The following is a 21,837-nucleotide window of genomic DNA, read 5'->3' on the forward strand; positions in this document are numbered from 1 at the left end:
TCCCACCACCCAGTCCCATGCTTTATATGTATTTCTACCTTGAATACGTGCAGCTTTGCATTTTAAACCAAATTAGATCATAGCACAGTCATGAATGTGGGAATAAAATGGGTATGAGTCTGCTGCTGTGATGGCAAACACGTTCGAGGGAGAATGAGTGCCATTGTGCTGTAGAGAATTGCTGTGTTTTAAGGTAACACATAATGCGATGGGCATCTGTCATCATGGACCAGCCTGACCTCCACCCCAGCAATCCATATATTTAAAGAAAAATAAATGACGCTGTGATAAACAGCATGAATCCTCGTAGTCCTTTATATTTAGCCCTTTATATTTTTAATTGTCCCCTCCCCACTCCCCACCTGGCCCGGTGCACCACCTTGAATAGAATCACAGAATTGTAAGGTGGGAAGACATCCCGATCCAACCCCCCCCCCGCAATGCCGCCCCCTGCCATCCCTGGGTGGGCTTGAACCACCAACTTTCTGGTTAACAGCCGGATGCACTAACCTGGGTAGCTTAAATAAAATCAGATTTCATACATGTTAAGAAATTAACTTTAAAAATAATAATAGAGAAATGGACAGCAACATAGCCCCCGCTCCCCAAAAGACCCCATCAATTTAAATGCACACACAGAGAGAGAGAGAGCGAGAGAGACAGACATACACCACCCCCAGTCACCCACCCCATCCTGAGTCAGGGCATCCTTGCAGGGTAGATGCAGTCAGAAATGCACAGTTAGGCAGCAGGCATCAACGTAACACGGGGTAGAAGCGAAGAACATACTAACAGGTCCGCCACCGGTAGCTAAGGGCATATGGTATAGGAGTGCAGAACAAAAAGCAGAAGAAGGCATTTGTACCTGTCGAGGCCGCTGAACCGGAGCCGGGTGCATCATTTGTTGTTGTTGTTGTTGTTGTTGTTGCTGCTGCTGCTGCTGCTGCTGCTGCATGACTTGGCTTTGGCTGCTGTTAGCTTGCTGGGACTGCTGAGAAGATTTTGGCGGTGGCGGGGGCACCGGCCCCGTTGCCTGCAGATAGTGCAGGAGCGTCTTCCTATGGGCTGTAGGGAAATCTATCTTCTGAGGAGCTGGAGCTGGGGGCTCAGAGCTGAAATGGGACAGCGGCTTGGTGTTACTGAAGGAGAACTGGTCTTGGCTGCCCAGGTCGCTTTCGTTCATCAAGCCCGACTGCATGTTGTTGGAGGGCTGCTGCATCATCATGCCCATACTTTTGGCCTGGGTTGCCGACATGGGTTTGTAGAGAGAGCCCTGCATGCTGGCTGAGCTGCTTGTAGAGGCGGCGCTTGGCATCATGGTGCCCTGAGGGCTAAAGGGCTGCTGGTGCAGAGCAGGGCTCGACAACTTCTCTGGCCTGTATGGTGGGGAGGGCCTGGTACTCTGTGGGCTTTTGATGCTGCTGCCGGATATGTTGGTCAGGATAGGATTTGGCGGGCTGAACGGCTGCTGGTTGAGAACTGGGCTAGAAAGCTTCTCGGAACCATAAGGAGGAGATGGACCGCCGGACGGGTTGTTACCAGATGTTATGCTGGAGAGCAGGGAGTTCTGAGGACTCTGAATGCTGCTCCCTGGCACACTGCTAGAGCTCATGCCAGACACCATGACATTCTGAGGGCTGAACGGCTGCTGGTGAGGGGACGATCCTTGTTGATAAGGAGGAGAGAGGCCTTGTGACGACATAGCAGGCCAACTGGAAGCTTGAGGCTTAGCAGTTGGGCCTTGCTTGCTCGCAGCCAGTTGCTTTAGCTGCTGCGCATGCCAGTTGGTGCCAGGCATGCTGGGCATAGCTCCTTGGAGCATAGACTGAGCTTGGCTCTTGTTTGGTGCGTTGTTTGAAGAAACCGGTGAACCAATGTTCTTGATTTGGTTCGGAACCAGGTAGCTTGCGCCAGCTGATGAAGGCCTCATTTGAGGAGACCCCTGCGATAAGTCTTTGTTGGGCACATGGCTGTCGAATTGCGGGGTCTGCGGAGAGGCCCTTGGAGTGCTGCTGATGGATTGCTGCGGGTGGCATGGGCCACCAAGGGGATCTTTCTCCAAGATGTTGTCAAGGTCCAACTCGTTGGGAGAAGGATCAGGCATTTTCGTCAGCTCCTCCAGCAGATCTTGCAGCTCCTGGTCCACAGCATGCATGTTTCCTGCTTTCTCATCAAAATGGCCACCTAAGGGCCCCTTCTGTGCTACTTCATTGTTAGGTGGCACTTGAAATGGAGAACCTATACTGCTACCACTCATGTGGTTGTTTTCAAGCAGCATTCCATGCCCTGCCACTCCCATAGAGGATGCACTGTGGCTGGTGGAGAATGGGGACTGCTGCATATCTGCGCACGAAACAGGATTGGCCCCATGTCCCATGGAAAGGGTGACATCGTCAAGACAGAGTCTCTTACTGTCGCTTGGAAAGCTGGCCTCAGGCATGGTGGTAGAGGTTGGAGAACCGTCATCGTCTAGCTTTCTCTTAATGGGTCCCTGCAACCGTAAGACAAAAACGTTTTTATTAACCTGACAGGGAATTCTAAACCTGCAAAGGAAATATACCTGAAATATTCTAAAAATAAATAAATATCAGGACAGATCAATTCAGGATTACCCAAAACATCCAGGCATAAGGCAAAGTTCCATTTAAACGATTCCCTCCTCAAAACCACCTTCAATTAAGTCCTTGTTTAGCTCCCAGCCTTCTTGATCTCCAAAAATGATCTAAGTATGCAGTTAGGTTCGGGTTTGCTATGGCTTCTCCCATTATCCTGCCCCTTTCATTTTCACCCTCTCAGCTTCTAAGGACTGCTAGCTGATTGAGGGCAGAGACCTATCTTTGTTTCTTATACTATAAAACTCTGTATATCGTATTTTTATAACACATATTCTTAGAAATGTTTAGCATTTTCTGTCACGCTGTCATAATTAAGAGAGAACTCAGATCATTCATATAGATATGTTTATATATGGTCACATTTTAAAGATTTGGGTTCTCCTTTTATTATGGCAGCATGCTTTGTGTTCCCAGTGAACAAACCAACCACCCATTCTATAGAAATTAATTTTTTGTTCAAACAATAGCAGGTTTGAATGAAAACATGGACCAAAGCATAGCCAGCAAGGGATATTAAGTCCATACTGAAGCAGCTCAACTATTTTACATTCCTTACAGGCAGAGCATTTGAAATAATCAGCATACTTTTTAAACCAGGGAAAACAAAACAGTTTCAGCTATTTAAACAGACTATAATCTTTCAAGCTACCTAACCACAGATGTTTCCAGCCGGAACAGAAACAGCAACTGACAGCTAAGGACTTAATTTATTTTAGCCACCCGCAATCCATACCAGTCAACCTGTTGTTACTTGGGGGGGGGAGGGTTGTAAATATTATATTAATTTATTAAACAAAAAATGTTAGCATAGCATAGATTTTATGAAAAGAAGGACCTCTGTAACAGAGCAATTTGGGAAACCAGAAACCAGCAAGAGAAAAAGTAACTCCCCCCCCCCCACCGCCATAGGATCTCAATATTATTAAAGCAGAATACAGTGGTACCTCGGGTTACAAACACTTTGGGTTACAGACTCTGCTAACCCGGAAGTAGTACCTCGGGTTAAGAACTTTACCTCAGGATGAGAACAGAAATCATGTGGTGGCAGCAGGAGGCCCCATTAGCTAAAGTGGTACCTCAGGTTAAGGACAGTTTCAGGTTAAGAACGGACCTCCAGAACGAATTAAGTTCGTAACCAGAGGTACCACTGTACAACGTTTCAATCAGGGCCACTTGAGATGGCTTGTCAATCTCGTCAAAATGCAATTATCTGTGGCCCACCATGTTAATAAGCATGACCTAGGTGCCAACAGGATTAAATCATTTATTAATGCTGCTGCTTTGAGTTAAGGGTATTAAAATTATGCTCTTATTTATCAAGAGGAAGATAGTGCCTTTGGAAATTATCTAAAGACTGGCCATCACTTTTATAAAAAGAAGAGACTGTACTCAACGATATTCCGAAAGGAGGCAGGAAGGCTCTTTCAGCAACATAATCTATGTAGCACTTCAAAATGTTCTGTAGTCTTTATTAAGATTACCTTCTAAAAAGTCTGGCTGTTGGTGGGGGGTGTTATGTTTTAATTTATTTGTCATACAAAATAAAAAGTGATCTCTTACATTACACAATGTAAATTTAACCTTACTCCACAATCCTTCAACCTAGTTGCACCTTAAGATTCCACCTTAAGAAACATGGGCGTAATCAAGGGGCCCCAAATCAAGTAAAAGTCAGTGCCTGCTTTTGTTACACTTATGCATGTAGCATATCATTGAAAGGTGTGAGCCATTCTCTGCAGAACATCAGAATTTAGGATACAGTGGTACCTTGGTTTAAGAACAGCTTAGTTTATGAACAACCTGGATTAAGAACGCTGAAAACCTGGAAGTAAGTGTTTTGGTTTGTGAACTTTGCCTTGGAAGCAGAACATGTTCCGCTTCCTGTTGAGTCCCCCGCTGCTATGGGAAAGCACGCTTTGGTTTAAGAACGCTTTGGTATAAGAACGGACTTCAGAACAAATTAAGTTTGTAAACCAAGGTACCACTGTACTACAGCGGTGGGTCTAACTGGCCATCTCTCTTGCTCAGGCAGCAATTGTACCCCTAGAGCAGTCATTCAGTGCCTTGCGGAGAATAAGACCTGGCTAAAGTCTAGGGTGTCATGGGATTCAAGCAGATGGCTAGGACAGCTCAGAATAGCCCTCACACATGTCCAATGGCAGACGCCTGGCTGGAAAGCTCAAAGCCTGCCACCACTATATGGGAGACAGATTGACTGTTACTGTATTTTATGTTGAAAGCTTTTAACAATAAATTGATATATATTTTTAAGCCTCCTTATCAATCTGGAACAACTTTTTAAAATTTAGCCCCAAACTGGACTGATACTGGATTAACTGGATTAAATCAACCTTGCTAATTTGGAGCCCTTTGTGCGTCATCAACAGAACTCCCATGACAGAAGTCGGAGTCTAAAAAATCTGGTGGGCACCAACTTGGCAGAGGTACCAGGCAAAAACAATCCTTTTCAACCAGGCAGTTGGCTGTTAACAATCTATGGCCTTATAAAACAGATGTGAGGGGTGTTTCGGTGTATTTTTTTTGTAAAGTCGTCTTGGGTTGCCTGCAGCAAGAAAAGTTTCTAATAAGTACAAAAGTATTGCATATTAGTCCTATGCTACAGATGGAGTATTCTAGAAATATCTCTCCCTCAATTGCTTGTTTTCAGGAGCAATGCTGTTTGGTACTCTTCCAGAATATATTTACAGGAGGAAGGCCAGAAACCAGCTTCCTCCGTCAGTCATTTTAACAACTGGAGGTTTTCCATGTACTGTAATGCTTATCCAAATCTTGCATTGGAAGAAACGAAGTAATTGGGAAAGAGATACATACCCTTTTAACTACCAAGCCAACAGGTGTTTAGGTATTTTTATATAGACAAATCACAAGCCTGGGTTCACAGATTGCGTGACACCAAATCAAACCATGGCTTAGCTTTGGGTAGCACAACAACAGCAGGATCGGGAGAGGGGGGAGTTTTGTTCAAGGTATCCATGCTTTGGCTTAGCATTACGCACAAACTGGGCCAATGAAATGCATAAGTGTGTTGTAACAGCATACACTATGCCAGCGTTTTCCAAACTTGGGCCTCCATCTGTTTTTGGACTACAACTCCCATCATCCCTACCTAGCAGGACCAGTGGTCAGGGATGATGGGAAATGTAGTACAAAACAGCTGGAGGCCCAAGTTTGGAAAAGCCTACACTATGCACACAAATTGCAACAGACCATAGCAGAATTTATTGGGCCCCTTCAAAATATGTTTTCTGGATACACCATAGCTCAGAGTAACTGGGGGTGATAGGTACAAATCTCCCAAATACAAAACCATCACTCTGTCCATTAGGCTACCCTAGTTTTTAGAATTTGGTGCTACAGCTCTTCTGCCAAGGTAGAGGGTGTTTTTGCAAAAGAAAAAAATAGTTTATTTTAAAAGCAAAAAGCCTCCTACTTTAAGTAAAAAGGTAAAGGTACCCCTGCCCGTACGGGCCAGTCTTGACAGACTCTGGGGTTGTGCGCCCATCTCACTCTAGAGGCCGGGGGCCAGCGCTGTCCGGAGACACTTCCGGGTCACGTGGCCAGCGTGACAAGCTGCATCTGGCGAGCCAGAGCCGCACATGGAAACACTGTTTACCTTCCCGCTAGTAAGCGGTCCCTATTTATCTACTTGCACCCGGAGGTGCTTTCGAACTGCTAGGTTGGCAGGCGCTAGGACCGAGCAGTGGGAGCGCACCCCGCTGCGGGGATTCGAACCGCCAACCTTTCGATCGGCAAGCCCTAGGTGCTGAGGCTTTTACCCACAGCGCCACCCGCGTCCCCTCCCTACTTTAAGTAGGACACAGCAAAATAAACTGGTAAATAGTTTGTGAAGTGTTCTGTCATTTTGTGCTGGCTTGTAGGTTTATCTTGTGCTGATCTTTATGTAGCTAGTTGATACCATTTTTACAGAATTGATTTTATTGATTTAAAAGCTTGTAAACTGCCCTGAGAATTTGGCTGAGGAACGTAGGGACACAGGAAGCTGCCTTACACCGATTCAGACTACTGGTCTATATCTAGCTAATAATTGTCTACACCAGGGTTTCCCAAAGTTGGCTCTTCATCTGTCTTTGGACTATAACCATCATCCCTAGCTAGTTGGCCAGTGGTCAGAGATGATGGGAATTGTAGTTCAAAAACAGCTGGAGACCCCAAGTTTAGAAAATCCTGGTCTACACAGACCGGCAATGGCTCCACAAAATATCAGGTAGGGATCTCTCTCAGCCTGACATTGAGACACCAGTGATTGAACCTAGGAGCTAGCAGTTTGGATAATTGTGAAAAGAAGCACTTTATTACTGAAGTTGTTGCTGAAGTGAAATACTGCTGTTTGAAAGAGTAGCAGCAGACCATCCCTTAATTTCTACCACTTCAGTGCAAACCAAGCATAAACCTGCACTTCATCCTTAATATTTCTCTTGCTCTGAAAGAGTCATTTAAAGAGTGGAACTGACTGACTTTTCTTTTTAACGCTGGCAGGCTGCAAAAAGCAGAACAACATTAAGACAAGAAGCAGTTGCACCTCAACTGTCAGTGTGTTTCAGATCCCAGTGCAAATAAGCGATCTAGTCACCTCTGAAGACACTCTAGGATTAACACAGGTAGAGAAATTCCTGAGTCGTGAGTCATGTTATGACTTGGTACAATTACTCCAAGGTGGATGTGAGTAAGAGAGAGGGGTACCTACCCTTTAAAAATAGCAGGGGTAAGTTAGGATTCTGTCCAGGGCCAGCTCACAGCTTAGTTTGTTTTGCAAAGCGGCTGTCAAAGCATTTGGAGAGAGGTGGAAGTCTCGGTTCCACTCTCTTATTGGCTTTTATCCCCATTTCTCACAAGTCTGCAGTTGACATTTTGTCCAAGCTTAGCCTAACCTTGCAGCAATCCAAAGAATATACAATATACATTTGAAAACTTAGCCGTCTTCTCTTATTCATCCCTTATCAGCGACTGCAGTGTTGCCGACATTTTTATTGCCTTATGTATTTGTACTACACTAAACAACAAAAGAGGTCTTCTCTCCTCCCTCTTAACAAGCAATGCCTAATCAGATCTGCCTTCCAGGATCACAACCTGCCTGTCAACATCACTTTGATCTGGGCTGATGTGACAGCAAGTTGAAGCTTACATTTGAAGAGACCACTATCAGGCAGGTTAACAGCACTGAAAACATTCTCCTCGGTATCTGACAGGATGATCACCACCCTCCCCACACGAGCTTGTAACTAGGCAGAACACTGCATCCTTCAAAACTGTTAATGATAGATGCCTTCTTAAATTATGACCATAGGCCGTGTCACTTCCTCCAGACTAATTCACATCCTGTCTTGCATAACAGCTACAAGAAGGCACATTTCTTCAGCAGGCAACCCCAGCTAGAACAGCCTCTAAGTTGTATGGCACACAGGCAGAAAAGAAGCAAGTTGTTGCAGAGTGCATAGACAACTCCAATAGTGGCAGGCTAGAAAATGAGAACCTTTCATTTTCAAAACACATTTCAGAGCATTTTAGCATTAATATCTCAGGGTGAGTTTAAACTCCCTGCATCACTTTAAAATATATTGCAAAGATTCCAGCAGATGCAAACATATTTATTGTGTCAGTGCACGCAGAAGAAATGCAAAACGAACAGATGTGGGATCTTTTCACAGACTTCTGTTAAAGAATATAAAGGACTTCCACCGAAGTTGTCTTCAAGACCCACCTTTAATCTCAAACTACAACTCAAACTACGTTTCCAAATCTTCATCTTGCATATCAATTCAAATCTTCATCTTGTATATCAATAACCTCTATTATATCTGTCTTTAACTACCTTTCCCTCTTCCTCATTTCTTTTTTCAACCTCCCACCCCAAAGCCCCCAATGCAACAGTCTTTGCTAAGATCACCAAACACATTTGCTCATCTACTAACTGTCAGCAATCCAGACAAACCAAACAGGCACAACTCATAAACTGTGCAAAAGACGTCTAACAGTTTTTATTTTATTTTAGAGTTTTGTGTAACTAAAAAAAAATAAAGTCTGTGAAATGAGTTTGCCCATAAGACAAATTTTAAAATCCACAGTTGAGAAAGATCTTTCTTTGGATAAAAGGTCTGCAAACTCCCAATTTCACTAAAAAGCCACACTCTAAAACAGACCCACCAGAAACCACCAATAAGCACAAAGTAGCATCGCAAAAATTGCATTTGACAAACATAGTTGTAAAGAACCAGACAACACTGTTTCCTCCCCGTAACATCTTCTTTGCAGAATATGCCTCTTAATTAGTCATCCGAAGACTTAACGGCAGCCACACTGGGCATATTGTTTAGTTGTAACTTTCACATTTCATTTACTGACAAGTGTTATTAACTTGACAGTTGAAGAAAGAAGAACGGCTCTCCCCCCCCCCCCACCGCCTTTTTTTTTTTTTTTTTTTTTTGCTTCTCCTATTTTCTCTAGCTGCAAAGCACAATTCTTTCATTTGTGGCTGTAAATCAAGATCAATCTCCAAACTCAATGCTTTCCCATCACCACTGCCTCACTTTACCTCTTTTCTAAACGCTTGTAGTAACATTTTATGTCACTTTCTTTTATAGTCTATTAATTTCAAAGTCCTCTGGCACTCTTTACAGTAATTTCTTAGACTACATTAATTTCTTGTGATGCCACAATGTGGATATCCTCCACCAATAAATAAAAAATGGAGACCCCAAATGGGATTTCTAAGGGGTCTGATCTTTTTTGACTCCCTAGGGAGCACCAAGGCTGTTTCTATACAGAGCCCTGGGAGGAACACATCTACCTGTGCATTGTATGCCCAAGTCCTCCACATGGAAAGAACAAGGAATCCTTAACATTGTGCTTTCCCAGCCGCCCACAGTTCATGTAAGAAGTTTACACAAGTTAAAACTGGACAGTTTTAAGCTTCTAATTATTTTTTATCTCTATGCTGTTGCTTGCTATCTTTGTATCTCCCGAAGGAGTTTTGCACTCTAAAACAACCACTACAGAAATAAATAGATTTCTTCAGTAAACCCTAGAACTTACCATCCTTTTGCCTGGCCATTTGCGCTTCATCTTTCCCAATTCTCTGAGGGCGTAAGAAGCCAAATGCGAGCTCAGCTTCTCTTGCCCAAAGTTACCGTCCATGCTCTAAGTCTGCACACCAAGAGAGCGAACTCGGCAGTGTTGGAAGCTTAAGTATGGGATTCCTCATTAATAAATTCTTTTCTTATCATCCTCTTTAGCTTAAACCATACGCCATAAACCATTCTTATCAAGGACTACTGTAAAAAAAAATGTGAAAACATATAAACCTAACCAAAACATGTCCCGCTAGAACAAAACAAGACTCTGCCTTGTCCAACATCCAGCATGTCATTATCTCCAGAAACCCCATACATAAAACGTGAAGGCCGCAGCCCAGTCTTGCTGATGTCCCACAGGAACTCAAATGAAGAAAAATCTGATTCCATCTATCCACCACAGCCGGTAGTTGGATATAGGTCCATCCATCATGAACTTTATCTCTCATCACCACTTTAACTTCTAACTTCCATTAGGTTGAGGGCTAACTTGCCCTAATGAGGTGGAAAACTGAAAGCAGAGACCCCAGTTGTGCCCAAGATTTCTGCCAAACCTTGGTGTCTCTGATACAGAGTTTTGGGCACTGGGCTGCAAAGGACAAAAGTGTCAGGGGTCACTCTGCACCCTATGATTGACCATACACAGGAGGGTGCCAGAGAGGGCAGGGGATGCTCAGGATCACCGCCAGGGGAAAGTGTCAGCCCTACACAAAAGTGTCCAGCCCTATACAAAGAGTGCCCTACACCAAATTGTCAGGATGAAACAGAAATGAGGGACCTGGAAGAGGGGACTGGGACCAGTGGAGCCTGGTCAAAGCAAGAAAACAGCCCAAACAGCCTCTTCCCGACTGCTGCTGCTTTCACCTCAAGCCCAATAGGCAGGCAAGGAGAGAACAATGTTGTTTGTCTAAGAGAAGGAGCAAGTGGCCGCCTGCATGTGGTCAGCAGCCTGGAGGGAATGAAAGCTAAACACAGGTGGCAAATGTCTGAGGAAATGTTCACAGCTGTGCTTTGCCAGGCACTGGTAGGCTGGAAGCACAGAGCATGTGGTCTCTGTATTTGTAGCTGACCCAGTTTGGGACCCACACTAATAGTAGTGTCCTATTTAAGGAGATGGGGTGTATGGGGTGTTACGGGAGGGATTATTGTTCTGGTTAATGTGTCCACCTTTGGTCTCCACCCTGCATTCAGCTCCCACCTGTGGCTCCTAGAAGCTGTCAGCGTGTGACAGTGACCCAGTGGTGGCACATGTCTTTCCGGCATGGGGGGGGGGGGTGCGCCAGCGTGTGTGTGCCCGGGGCAACAGCCCATGCTGCACCTTTGCTGTGGCCTCACCCTGGGAATAGGAATAGCTTCACAACTGGCTGGCTCAAACAAGGTGAGGGCAGCGAGTGGGTCTCAAACCTTCAATGAGTTAGGGACTTCCCCTGCATATGAAGATGGAGCAGGCAAGACCAAGAATGGGGCCAATTGTCTAGAAGGCAGTTTCTGCATGTGCTGTAGTGGGAAGTTGAGGGATTGTCAGCCTGGGAAGGTAGCCCATCTTGAAGGAGAACTCTGATCCCAAACCACTGCTGCCTTGTGGCCTTATTCGTGAGAAGGCTCCCCCGCTCCCCTGCCTTGCAGGACATCTTCAAGAGAAGCAAAGGCTCAGGCACCATCCAACCATCTTAGGGACTCCTCTCTGGATCTGTTACACAGGGTATACACAGATCCAGAGAGGAGTCCCTAAGATGGTTGGATGGTGCCTTGTACGCCTCCTTCTGGCAACACCTGCAGCTGAGCTGGTGCCAAACATCTTGCTCTGCTTTCCTTTGGACCACATCAGCAAGTCTGAGAGATGGGTCTTGTCATCTGGGCAGCCCAGGACCTCCATGCACACTGCCCAGGCTTGTGCCCTGGTTGAGGTCTACTTCGGTGCTGCTAACACAGCAGATATATATAAGCAAATATATATATATATATATATATATATATATATATATATATATATATATATATATATATATATGTATGTAAAGGTAAAGGTACCCCTGCCTGTACGGGCCAGTCTTGACAGACTCTAGGGTTGTGCGCCCATCTCACTCAAGAGGCTGAGGGCCAGCGCTGTCTGGAGACACTTCCGGGTCACGTGGCCAGCGTGACAAAGCTGCATCTGGCGAGCCAGCGCAGCACACGGAAACGCCATTTACCTTCCCGCCAGTAAGCGGTCCCTATTTATCTACTTGCACCCGGGGGTGCTTTCGAACTGCTAGGTTGGCAGGCGCTGGGACCGAACAACGGGAGCGCACCCCGCCGCGGGGATTCGAACCGCCGACCTTTCGATCGGCAAGCCCTAGGTGCTGAGGCTTTTACCCACAGCGCCACCCGCGTCCCGGCATATATATATATATATATATATATATATATATATATATATATGAGTTTACAAAGAAAAGAAAAGATCAAATATCTTTTTTTTATCCAACATTATTCTAATCTTTCTAATCTTTCTCAAGACAGATGGATGCCAGCAACAATTTAAGGAGGGAAGAGGCAAGTCCCAAGTGTCAACACAACTCTCCAGGGTAGGCATAAGGAAGCACTGTAAGATGTCGGAGTGCAGAGGTGAGCAGAACGACATTTGTTGGGTGAAGGGTCAGCAGAGACTATAGGAGCACTGGGGGGCTGGGGGATCATTGCACACTGACAGAAAGCAAGGGCAAAGGGGAACGAAGTACAGTGGTACCTCGGGATGGGAATGGGATCCATTCCAGAGCCCCATTCGCATCCCGAATGGAATGCAAGACGCAGCAGCACATCTGCGCGTGCGTGGGTTGCATTTCACCGCTTCCGCACATGATGTCATTTTGCGCATTTGCGCATGCACGAGGGGCGAAACCCGGAAGTAATGGCTCCGTTACTTGCGGGTTGCCACGGAGCGCAATTCGAACGCACTCAACCCGAAGCACTTTCAACTCGAGGTATGACTGTACTGCTAAGAACATCCGGCTCCAGAACTAGGGGATGGGGACAGGGGTTGGAACATTCTGGGACTTGACACAGGGTCTCCCAATCTCAGCCCTTCAGCAAAGGCCAACCTTGAAACAAAATGTTCTTGGTCCGGAATAGATAAAGTAGTGTGTTTGGAAAACAACACAGTTCTAGCCTTGATTGTTCTTGGGAAATCAATGCTCCATGACGTTATGGTAGGTTATTTTGCGGCTTTCTTGACAGCTCAGAAAGCTGCAAATGTTCTAGCACCATTTGATGTTGCAGCCCCATTGGAATCAGCAGGAGCCATGAAATTAGCTGAGGTGGCATCTTACTTGCATGCTGAGTAGCCAGTGCATGTGTGTCCCAGGTAAATCCATTATACCGGCTGACATCTACAGATTCTAAAGCAGGGAAGTACAGACTGTTCCCCTTGACCAAAAAAAAAAGGTTTCTCCTATCGTCAGCCATAACCCCCACATCTGGGCTAACAATCACATAGAGCCACTAACCCAGGCACTAATATTTTAAACAACTCATATTGTAAGAGCAATCGTGACTCTGCAGGTAACAGTTAAAAAGGTTCCTTATTGCAGTTACTTTGGGTGCTTTGTGGAAATAGAGACTCAAAAAAGGAATTATTTGTTGCTACTCATATTTGCACAATAAATGCTCCTCTTGGAGTTTAGTTTGGTTTGGTGTTTGTTTTTGTTAGTTGCAAACAAACCAAAAAACATGGATAAAGACTAGGAACTCTATGACTAACTACATAAAAACCCAACAGTGTGAACCAAAAAATACATTTTGCAAGCAAATGTAACTTCATCTTGTTCAAAGAGTAGCAGCTTCAGGAAGGAAACGTTTAGAATGGAGGTGCAGTAACCAAGGTGGAAGTGTTCACACAGCATATGGTTAATGAGATTTATTGTGAATGAGCAGATCACTCCCACTTTGCACCTCTCCTGAGCCAAGCAATCCTTGGCTAGGCCTGGCAAGGCTTCAGATCATGGTTTGGAGTGAAACAAACCATGGCTCCTTTTTGGACATAACACAAAGCCAAACCTAAGCAATTTGTTGCTTTCATTCACATGTGGTGGGGTGGGGGCGAGCAAAGCGAGAACAATATTCTCTCTTAGAGTATAAACTATTAACCAGGTCTTACTGTGATGTGTCAACAGGCCCCTCTTAGCTCCTCTATGACCTTCCAAAGCCATTGCAAAGCAGCTGTCTGAATATTCCACAACAAGCCAAATTACACAAAAGCAGGATGGAGAACTTGCCAAGGAGCTCCAAACACAAATCAAGAAATTCACTGATATGTTCCAAAAGGCCTTTCATTGTTGTTGTTGTCTTTGTTGCCCTCACAAGAAGATACTTCAGACATGTATTCTGAATCTTTTGTCGGCATGACTAGGAAGCTACCCTTCCATTTCTGATGCAGAGATTATGCCTAGAGCTGAATAAACAGCGTGCTAAAAGGTCAGACCATTTAAGCTGCACATACTTAGTTTAGGATGAAAGAACTGCTGTCGACTCTTAGTTATGACATTTCATCTCTAACCCCCCCCCCCAGGAATTCCTTTGTCCCCCTTGGAAGCTTGGGAGGCCACTTCTGTTTCACACAAAACAATGAAAGTATCACTCTTTTAATGCAATTTTACTTACGTACATTAACTCATCACATCTGTCAACAAGTCTGAGGGTTCATCAAGGGACACAGAGGTTTGTTCACAAAGGGTTTAACCTAATATCAGAGGTGTTTGTGAGGATCAGCCTTAAGGTGTGTGTGTGTGTTTTTAAAGTGGGAGAAATCAAAATGAGCCGTTTTAATGGATGATTTCCCAAGATACCAGTTATCTCACCATGCCACATGAAGGTTGAACACACACAGGAAAAAGCGCGCGCGCACACACACAAATATCAAACAGTGGCAATGGCTGCCATTTATTTCTGCCTATCTAGTATTATTCATTATATGTTTAGTGAAGTACCCATTACATTCACTCCAAAGTAAAAAACAGATCCAAATGCTGAACTGCTTGTATCAACATAGGAGCATGTGAAAGAGCAGTAAACTGAAAGCAGAGTTTGTTACTCGCCTTTTGTTGTTTACAGTGCTAACATCTGTGGTAACACTAAGGGCCACAGGTATAACATATTAATATTTATAAAGGGGGAACAAAGCTTAACAGCGAAATGCCCCCAACTTGGTAAGTGCAAAGAACACTTAAATGTTGTCCTCATTACATTTGGCTCAAGAAAACGAGGCATTGAACCTATTTGCTCTAGTTGCAACATACTATGGATTGCATTGAGTAGCCATGGTCATGGAGCAAAGTCCTCTTTTTGGTAGGAGAGGCCTATCTCATTCCCAAATTGGAAGTTGCACCCCCAATTTACAGAGTACAAAGATTGCAGGTCATCATGCCCAAACCAACTCCTCATTATCTCAGTAAGTGGTCTGCATTGAAGGACAGGGTTCTGGGGCCTAAAATTGTTGACCAAACAAGAGCAACCAGTTTTAGAAGTTTGTGTCTTACCATCTCCCGACTTTCCCCTAATAAGCTCATGTGATTATTTTCTCCAACAGGCTTGGCTTAAGTTGGAAGCCAGAACATGTGCGGAAGAACCACAATGACATCACAGGTGAAGGCTTGGCTCAAGGAAGTTCCCCTTTCAGCATCTCATATTGTTTTCCTTTCAGAGAGCATTTCCTTATTTTTCAAAACCATTGTGCTCCGAGAACGCAGTTCAGTGTAAAAGTGTCAAGCCACTTCCTCCCAGGCTTCCTTACTCATTTTTCACTAAAATATATCTAATACAGGCCATCGTTCCTGAACAAAGGTGAGAGAAGATGATATTTTTAAAGTGTGCTAGTTTTTCGTGTTCCCACAGGTGACAATTCATGGGGAATGGTGGTTATTAATTTAAGGGAAGGCTATTCGTTTTAAGATCACTGTTCAGAATGGAAACAAAACACACAGAAAGTGTTGGGAGGGGGAAGAGTAAGTCAGGATCCCACATTGTCTCCCGTGTAGTTGATTTTGTGCGGTGTAATATAATAATAATAATAATAATAATAATAATAATAATAATAATAATAATAATAATAATAATTTATTATTTATAGCCCGCCCATCTGGCTGAGTCTCCCCAGCCACTCTGGGCGGCTTCCAATCAAGTGTTGAAAACAATAGTGATTAGAGCAGGTGTCGGCAATGTTTTTTGAGGCCGGGCAGTCCACTCCCCCGCAGACCTCTTGGTAGGCTGGAGCGTGCGTGCCCGTGCATGTGCTGAAGCATTTCCAGTGCTCTTCCAGGTCGGAAGAGCTCCAGAAATAGTGTGTGCGCATGCCCATGGGTGCTTCTACGTCCCGGAAGTGTGCCCGAAATAGTGTGTACGCACACATATGGGAGCTCCTCCAGGCATGTGAACATGCTATTTCCGGCGCACTTCCGGGACAGAAGTCGGTCCCCGCAGTGAGGAAAAAAATTGTGCTGCAGGGGGGAAAGCTCGGAATCCCCACGCAGATCCACAGAACAGCCATGGGCCAGTTTCAGGAAGCTCATGGGCCGGAATCGGCCCATGGGCCTTAGGTTGTCGATCTCTGGGTTAGAGCATTGGACTAGGGTCAAGCAACACATGCCCTATAGCTAGACAGGCACAATGACTTTTTTAATAAAATGCACCCCAAATCTCTTCAAAAACAGGATGGGTGAATCTTCTTTCCAGTTTGTGTCACTGTGCACCAATTTCTGCATTAGAATAAAAGAATCACAGAGTTGGAAGGGACCCTGAGGGTCATCTAATCCAACCCCCTGCAATGCAGGAATCTTTTTGCCCCATGTGGGGCTCAATTCCATGACCCTGAGATTAAGAGCCACATGCTCTACTGACCGAGCCATTAAGCTGCCATTTGTTCCCCACATTAAAAATCCTATTTTATGAATGTTAGGAGGAACCAGTGCCTTTTTTTCCCCCAGGGGGTACACAAGGGTACACGGTACTGGCACCTCTTTTTGTCATTGTTAAAAAGTGTGACACTTATTGTAACAACTTCATGGTGAGTACCAGCATCTGTTTTTCTAGGGGGGAAAGCACTGGGAAGAACGTAGGAATATAGGAAGCTCCTTCAAACTACATAGTTCTTTATGTATCCTTTCTCAAAACACACATTTTCAGAACTTATTTTGACACAGTTTTAGAGTCAAGAACTATATCTGAACATTTAGAAAGTGAGAAGGCCAGTTGGTAGCTTAGGCCTGGTCATCGCTTGAGTTCAGGCAGTACAGATCAGGTCAGTTCGCACAAAGGCTTCCTCAAACATTCCTACTCAAGGGCTATTCCCTGTAAAAAAGAGTGCTACCATTTCTCCATCTCTGGTTTACAGAAAATGCATTAAAAGTACAGTACATGCCACCCGATCAGGAGTCCAAGCAAGTGGACTTCATGTTGAGCAATGGTTCTTCACCATTTCTGCTGCCTCTCTCGCTTCTGAGGCAGGAGGCCTGAGGAGAATGGACCAAAAATGTAAAAAGGGACAATATAGTGCAGCTACTTGTGTCAATTGCCACAGCATTTGTATCCCAAAATTTCATAATGAAAGCTCAGGAGAGAATCCTTAGAGGAACTTTTCTGCTTGGCCTCACATCAACCATCTAAGGTAGGGTTGTCAAGAGATAAATGATTTGTGAGGTTCATATCAGAGTATGGATGTCAATGTAGGTCTCCCTGAACGCAAATACAGCATACTACCCATCACCTCATGCCAGCTTAGTAATTGCCCTATTCTGATGCATCTTATTCATAATATTTGCTTGAAAACCAGATTTGCAAACCCCACCCCCCAAAGAAAACCCCTCCAACTCCTAAAAAGGCACCTGGGGTTCCTTCCTTCCTTTCCTAAATTGTTTATGGGAGGGGAGGTTATTAATATTCTTTCTTAAAAGGGTGCTGTATTGAGATGCAATTGCCACTACAGTGGTACCTTGATTTCTCAAATGCCTTGGTACTCAAACAACTTGGAACCCAAACACTGCAAACCCGGAAGTAAGCATTCCGGAACGGATTATGTTTGAGAACCAAGGTACCACTGTAATGATTAATAGCATTAATGCGCACTAGCAAGTTTAGAATTAGGAACCTAGTAATTTCCCATCATCCCTGATCCATCCAGGAGCAATGTTAGGCCTCTGGTCTCTTTCCAAAGGAAATTAAAATAATAATTCTGAAATCAGATTGGTCTTAACACAGACAGATAGAAATCAGCAGCGAGAGGTGTGGAAGCAAAACTGAAAAATACGACGTCTGCAACCCAGGACAAAGGACAGGCTGGATTGAATCTGCCCTGAAATTAGATGCCTCGTTAACTGCAGAGAGATGCACAACTACTCAAAATTTAAACTTCCTCTTTTCACTGGATTACAACTGTCATTACAAATCATGCAGATGAATGAATGCTTGAAAACGGCCCTTGTAGGTCTGTGATTTTGCTATGATGAATCAGATAATAAACGTGGGAGGCACGGGTGGTGTAATCTTTATATCAAGAACACATTTTCTGCAATGCATTGCGCTATTGTTCAATATGTAAAGTATACCACCACGCTGCTGTTCAGGAAAAATTGCTCCTGCCTTTCAATTGTAGAGAGGTATTTTATTAGAGATTTGCCCGATGGGTGATTCAGAAAACAAATATAAGCAAAGAGCTACATGGATATGGATTTTCTTGCTGCAAGCCAGGAGTGCTGCTGTTCAGAGGAACCCCTCACACAGAGATTCAGTGCCTGTTCCTGGCATCCCAAAGCCTGATCAATTATTTCTTTTGGTTGCAAAGATTTCATCAGGCGTTGCTCACAAGATTTCAAAACTACCACTGCAGGTTTAAGGACTACAAACATTGCAATTCCTTATTTAGAGCTCAGGCTGCAGCATATGCATGTTCACAGTTCCAGCACCCCGTTACATCTCCCACCCCAGCCAGCAGCCAGTCAACAATGGCCCCTGAAAATGTTCAGCCTTTGTTGGGCTCTTTTTTGCCGCCGCCCCCCCACCCCGCAAAAATACATTTTTATATTTCTGAAAACCCGACAGTTCCTGCAAGCCCGCCAACACCTAGCTCTTGTCCCTGGGCGCTGCTGTCCTTGCTGCGTAACCAAAACAATCACAGCGCAAATGCCAGAAATAGAGGGAGAACATTATTTGTTTCAGTTGACGGCCGATTTATCAGGAGTTATGTACCCAGAAGGGACATGGGTGGCGCTGTGGGTTAAACCACAGAGCCTAGGACTTGCCGATCAGAAGGTCAGCGGTTCGAATCCCCGTGACGGGGTGAGTTCCCGTTGCTCAGTCCCTGCCAACCTAGCAGTTTGAAAGCACGTCAGAGTGCAAGTAGATAAATAGGTACCACTCCGGCGGGAAGGTAAACGGCGTTTCCATGCACTGCTCTGGTTTGCCAGAAGCGGCTTAGTCATGCTGGCCACATGACCTGGAAGCTGTACTCTGGCTCCCTCGGCCAATAAAGCGAGATGAGTTCCACTACTCCAGAATCAGCCACGACTGGACCTAATGGTCAGGGGTCCCTTTACCTTTACCTTGACCTTGTTATGTACCTAGAAAGTACCAGTTTCTCCCGAATTGCAAGAGGCTGGGCTAGATGACCCTTGGATGCTTCCAGCTCTGCAATCCTGTGATTTCATGGGATGTCTTACAGGATTTGTTTTGACTGAATGTGGCCTTAAGATATGTTTTATCAGTGTAATCACTGGCCTTGGTGTTCCTCAAGTGCTTAAGTTGTTCTGATGCCGAACTGGGGCTGAACTGACAGCTGAGAGAATACCTCAGAATTCAAATGGAGTCCAAATACCTTAGTTATATGGAATCTTATGAGTATCGCCTGAATGGCATAGATTATTGAGAGTGTTTTAGAAAAATATGGGGTTCGCTTTTACAGCCCATCTCTGCATTAAGGGATTCAGTATCCCTTAAGTCTGTGATAAGTCAGAGAAAATTGGATGGAGGCAAAGAAGATCGTTATTTTCTGTTGAAACAGACCCCCCCCCCACTCCTTGCAAGGAGGTGAGAGACCAAGAACAAAGGTCTGCAAGCCCCTTTAAAGACTTTTAAAATTCCTCACCCCTTAACCAAAGACCACCCGAAAAACATCCTACATACATCACAGAAGGAGGCAGTCTCCAACAGAAATGTAACACATGGCAGCCCATGTTAGCAGTGTTGTTTTTTGCTGATTTTCTATTAAAAAAGGCTCCACAACTTTGCCAAAAGAAGCTCAACAACCCTAAGCATGATTCTTCTTTCCTGTCTGTCAAGATAATGTTTTACTGTTTGTATTACCTGGGCAGTCTGGCCATTCTTTCGCGATGGTAAATACTTCATTTCTTCTATATTCAAAACCTTATAATTCTTATAACAAAAGCTACCTCATTAGTTCAAATTTTGTTAACTGTTTTGAACCATTTAACAGCCATGGAATGATGTCGAATCAACAAAACATACAAAATATCTAGGCACCAACGCAAACTTTTTAGGTGCCAAGGATTCTCCAAGACGTGGTATAACCATCACTGAATATTGTGCTATTTGCACAGTCATTTAATTAAGAAATCTATCTACCCTTGCATGCAGCCTGCTACCAGGAATTTTCTCTCTCTAAACCCTTTAGAAGTTAAAACAATTTTTCTTTCTTTAAAAAAAAAAAAAATTCCCAGGCTCACTTCATTTACTGCAATTGTCCTTTATCAGAAGAGCCCTCTAAGTTATGTGAAATGACATTACCTCACTGCTCTAGGCTTTCCAATTCTCTGAACAGGAAGGAAACCGGCACACATCTCTTTAAGAGCCATTTCCTCTCTGCTCTATTAATTCTGGAGTCAAGCAAGCCACTCCTTTGTGCCACAGCAGAGCAAGATAGGAGCTGCTGCTAATACAATGGCTCTGTTTTTCATCTGTGTGGTGTGGCAAGCGCTGCAGAATTCACCTCTCCTCAAAGAGAATGCACCTTTCATTTCTCATCCGTCATTTAAAGCTCTTAAAGGGAATTCATAGAGGCAGACAGAGAATTTCTAAAGACCACAGTGTTTAATTTCTCAAGTGACAAGGACAATAGTTTTTCCTGTAAGACCAACAGGGAAACTGTCCTCCCAACCCCGGCTGTTTGCAAACACTCTGCAAAGGGCACTCTGTGCATGTTCAAAGACAACCTCTTTTTCATTAGCTGATCTCATTTTCCTAAGTATCACACTGAAAATAGGTTCTTTTCCAACATGTGCTGTGTTTCCATTTCAAAAGTCCTAGACGGACTTTTGGTTGTGGTTGTGGGGTGTCAGGAAATTGTTGTTAAAGAGAATTCTACGCAAAGAAATTTTTTGATAACCATCTTTTTTAAAGGCATCCAGATCCTGGCTTCCAGATTCCCTGCCCAGTTCGCACAATCTTATCCTCTTTTTATTGTTTTTTTTTTTTTAAAAAAAAGTTAAAAGGCAGGCATCCATACCACAAGGCATCTCTTTGCATTCAATATTCATAGAGCACAACGGTCTTGTGACTGGGACCCCATGTGGTCAGACTGCAAAAGCAACTTTCGGGCTACGTGAACTTGTGATTTTGCCACATGGAAAGAAAGAAAAACTATCTCCCATACTATATGAATATAATGGTGACTTTCCTCTGGTCATGTGAATCAGCCTCCTTGCTACATTACTGCTTGACGGACTTTGTTCCAACAGTGCATTTTCAAATATGCTTTCCCTGAACAAATTGTTGACTGATCTTTAGCAGTCTCGAAAAGTCAAAGGAAGTTCAGACTGAGTGTCCTAGCGCTGGCGCAAAGAGCTTCCCCTCCCTTTCTCTCCCCCCCCCCCAGTTAAACGACAGAGGAAATACCACTTTGTCAGAGGTGGGGGGGTGCACTGAACAGTAAATCATTAGTAGATCGGCCACCTTTCCGGCACACCCAACCCATTAGCCTGCAAACACGCTGAGAGACTGAACAGAAAAGTCATCAACACTGTTACAAGTATAGGAGAGTAAAGGAGGATGGAAGGAATTGAGGGCGGGGGGGGGGGGAGAGAGGAATGCCTCCTCTGCAGCATGCATTCACAGAGTGGGAGTAGCTAGGGGTG

At 44.4% G+C, this 21,837-nt stretch overlaps 1 protein-coding gene across 12 annotated transcripts in view; it reads right to left on the reverse strand.

The window, feature by feature from the left end:
• MAMLD1 (mastermind like domain containing 1) overlaps positions 1-21,837 on the reverse strand; it is a 120,617-nt gene that overhangs the window by 47,011 nt on the left and 51,769 nt on the right. For all 12 annotated transcript variants that reach the window (XM_077922528.1, XM_077922538.1, XM_077922526.1 and 9 more), the window contains one exon: positions 866-2,491. In XM_077922528.1, coding sequence (XP_077778654.1) covers positions 866-2,491 — 1,626 coding nt within the window. The remainder of the gene's footprint in view (positions 1-865; positions 2,492-21,837) is intronic.

Source organism: Podarcis muralis, chromosome Z, assembly GCF_964188315.1.
Source record: "Podarcis muralis chromosome Z, rPodMur119.hap1.1, whole genome shotgun sequence".
Lineage (NCBI taxonomy): Eukaryota > Metazoa > Chordata > Lepidosauria > Squamata > Lacertidae > Podarcis > Podarcis muralis.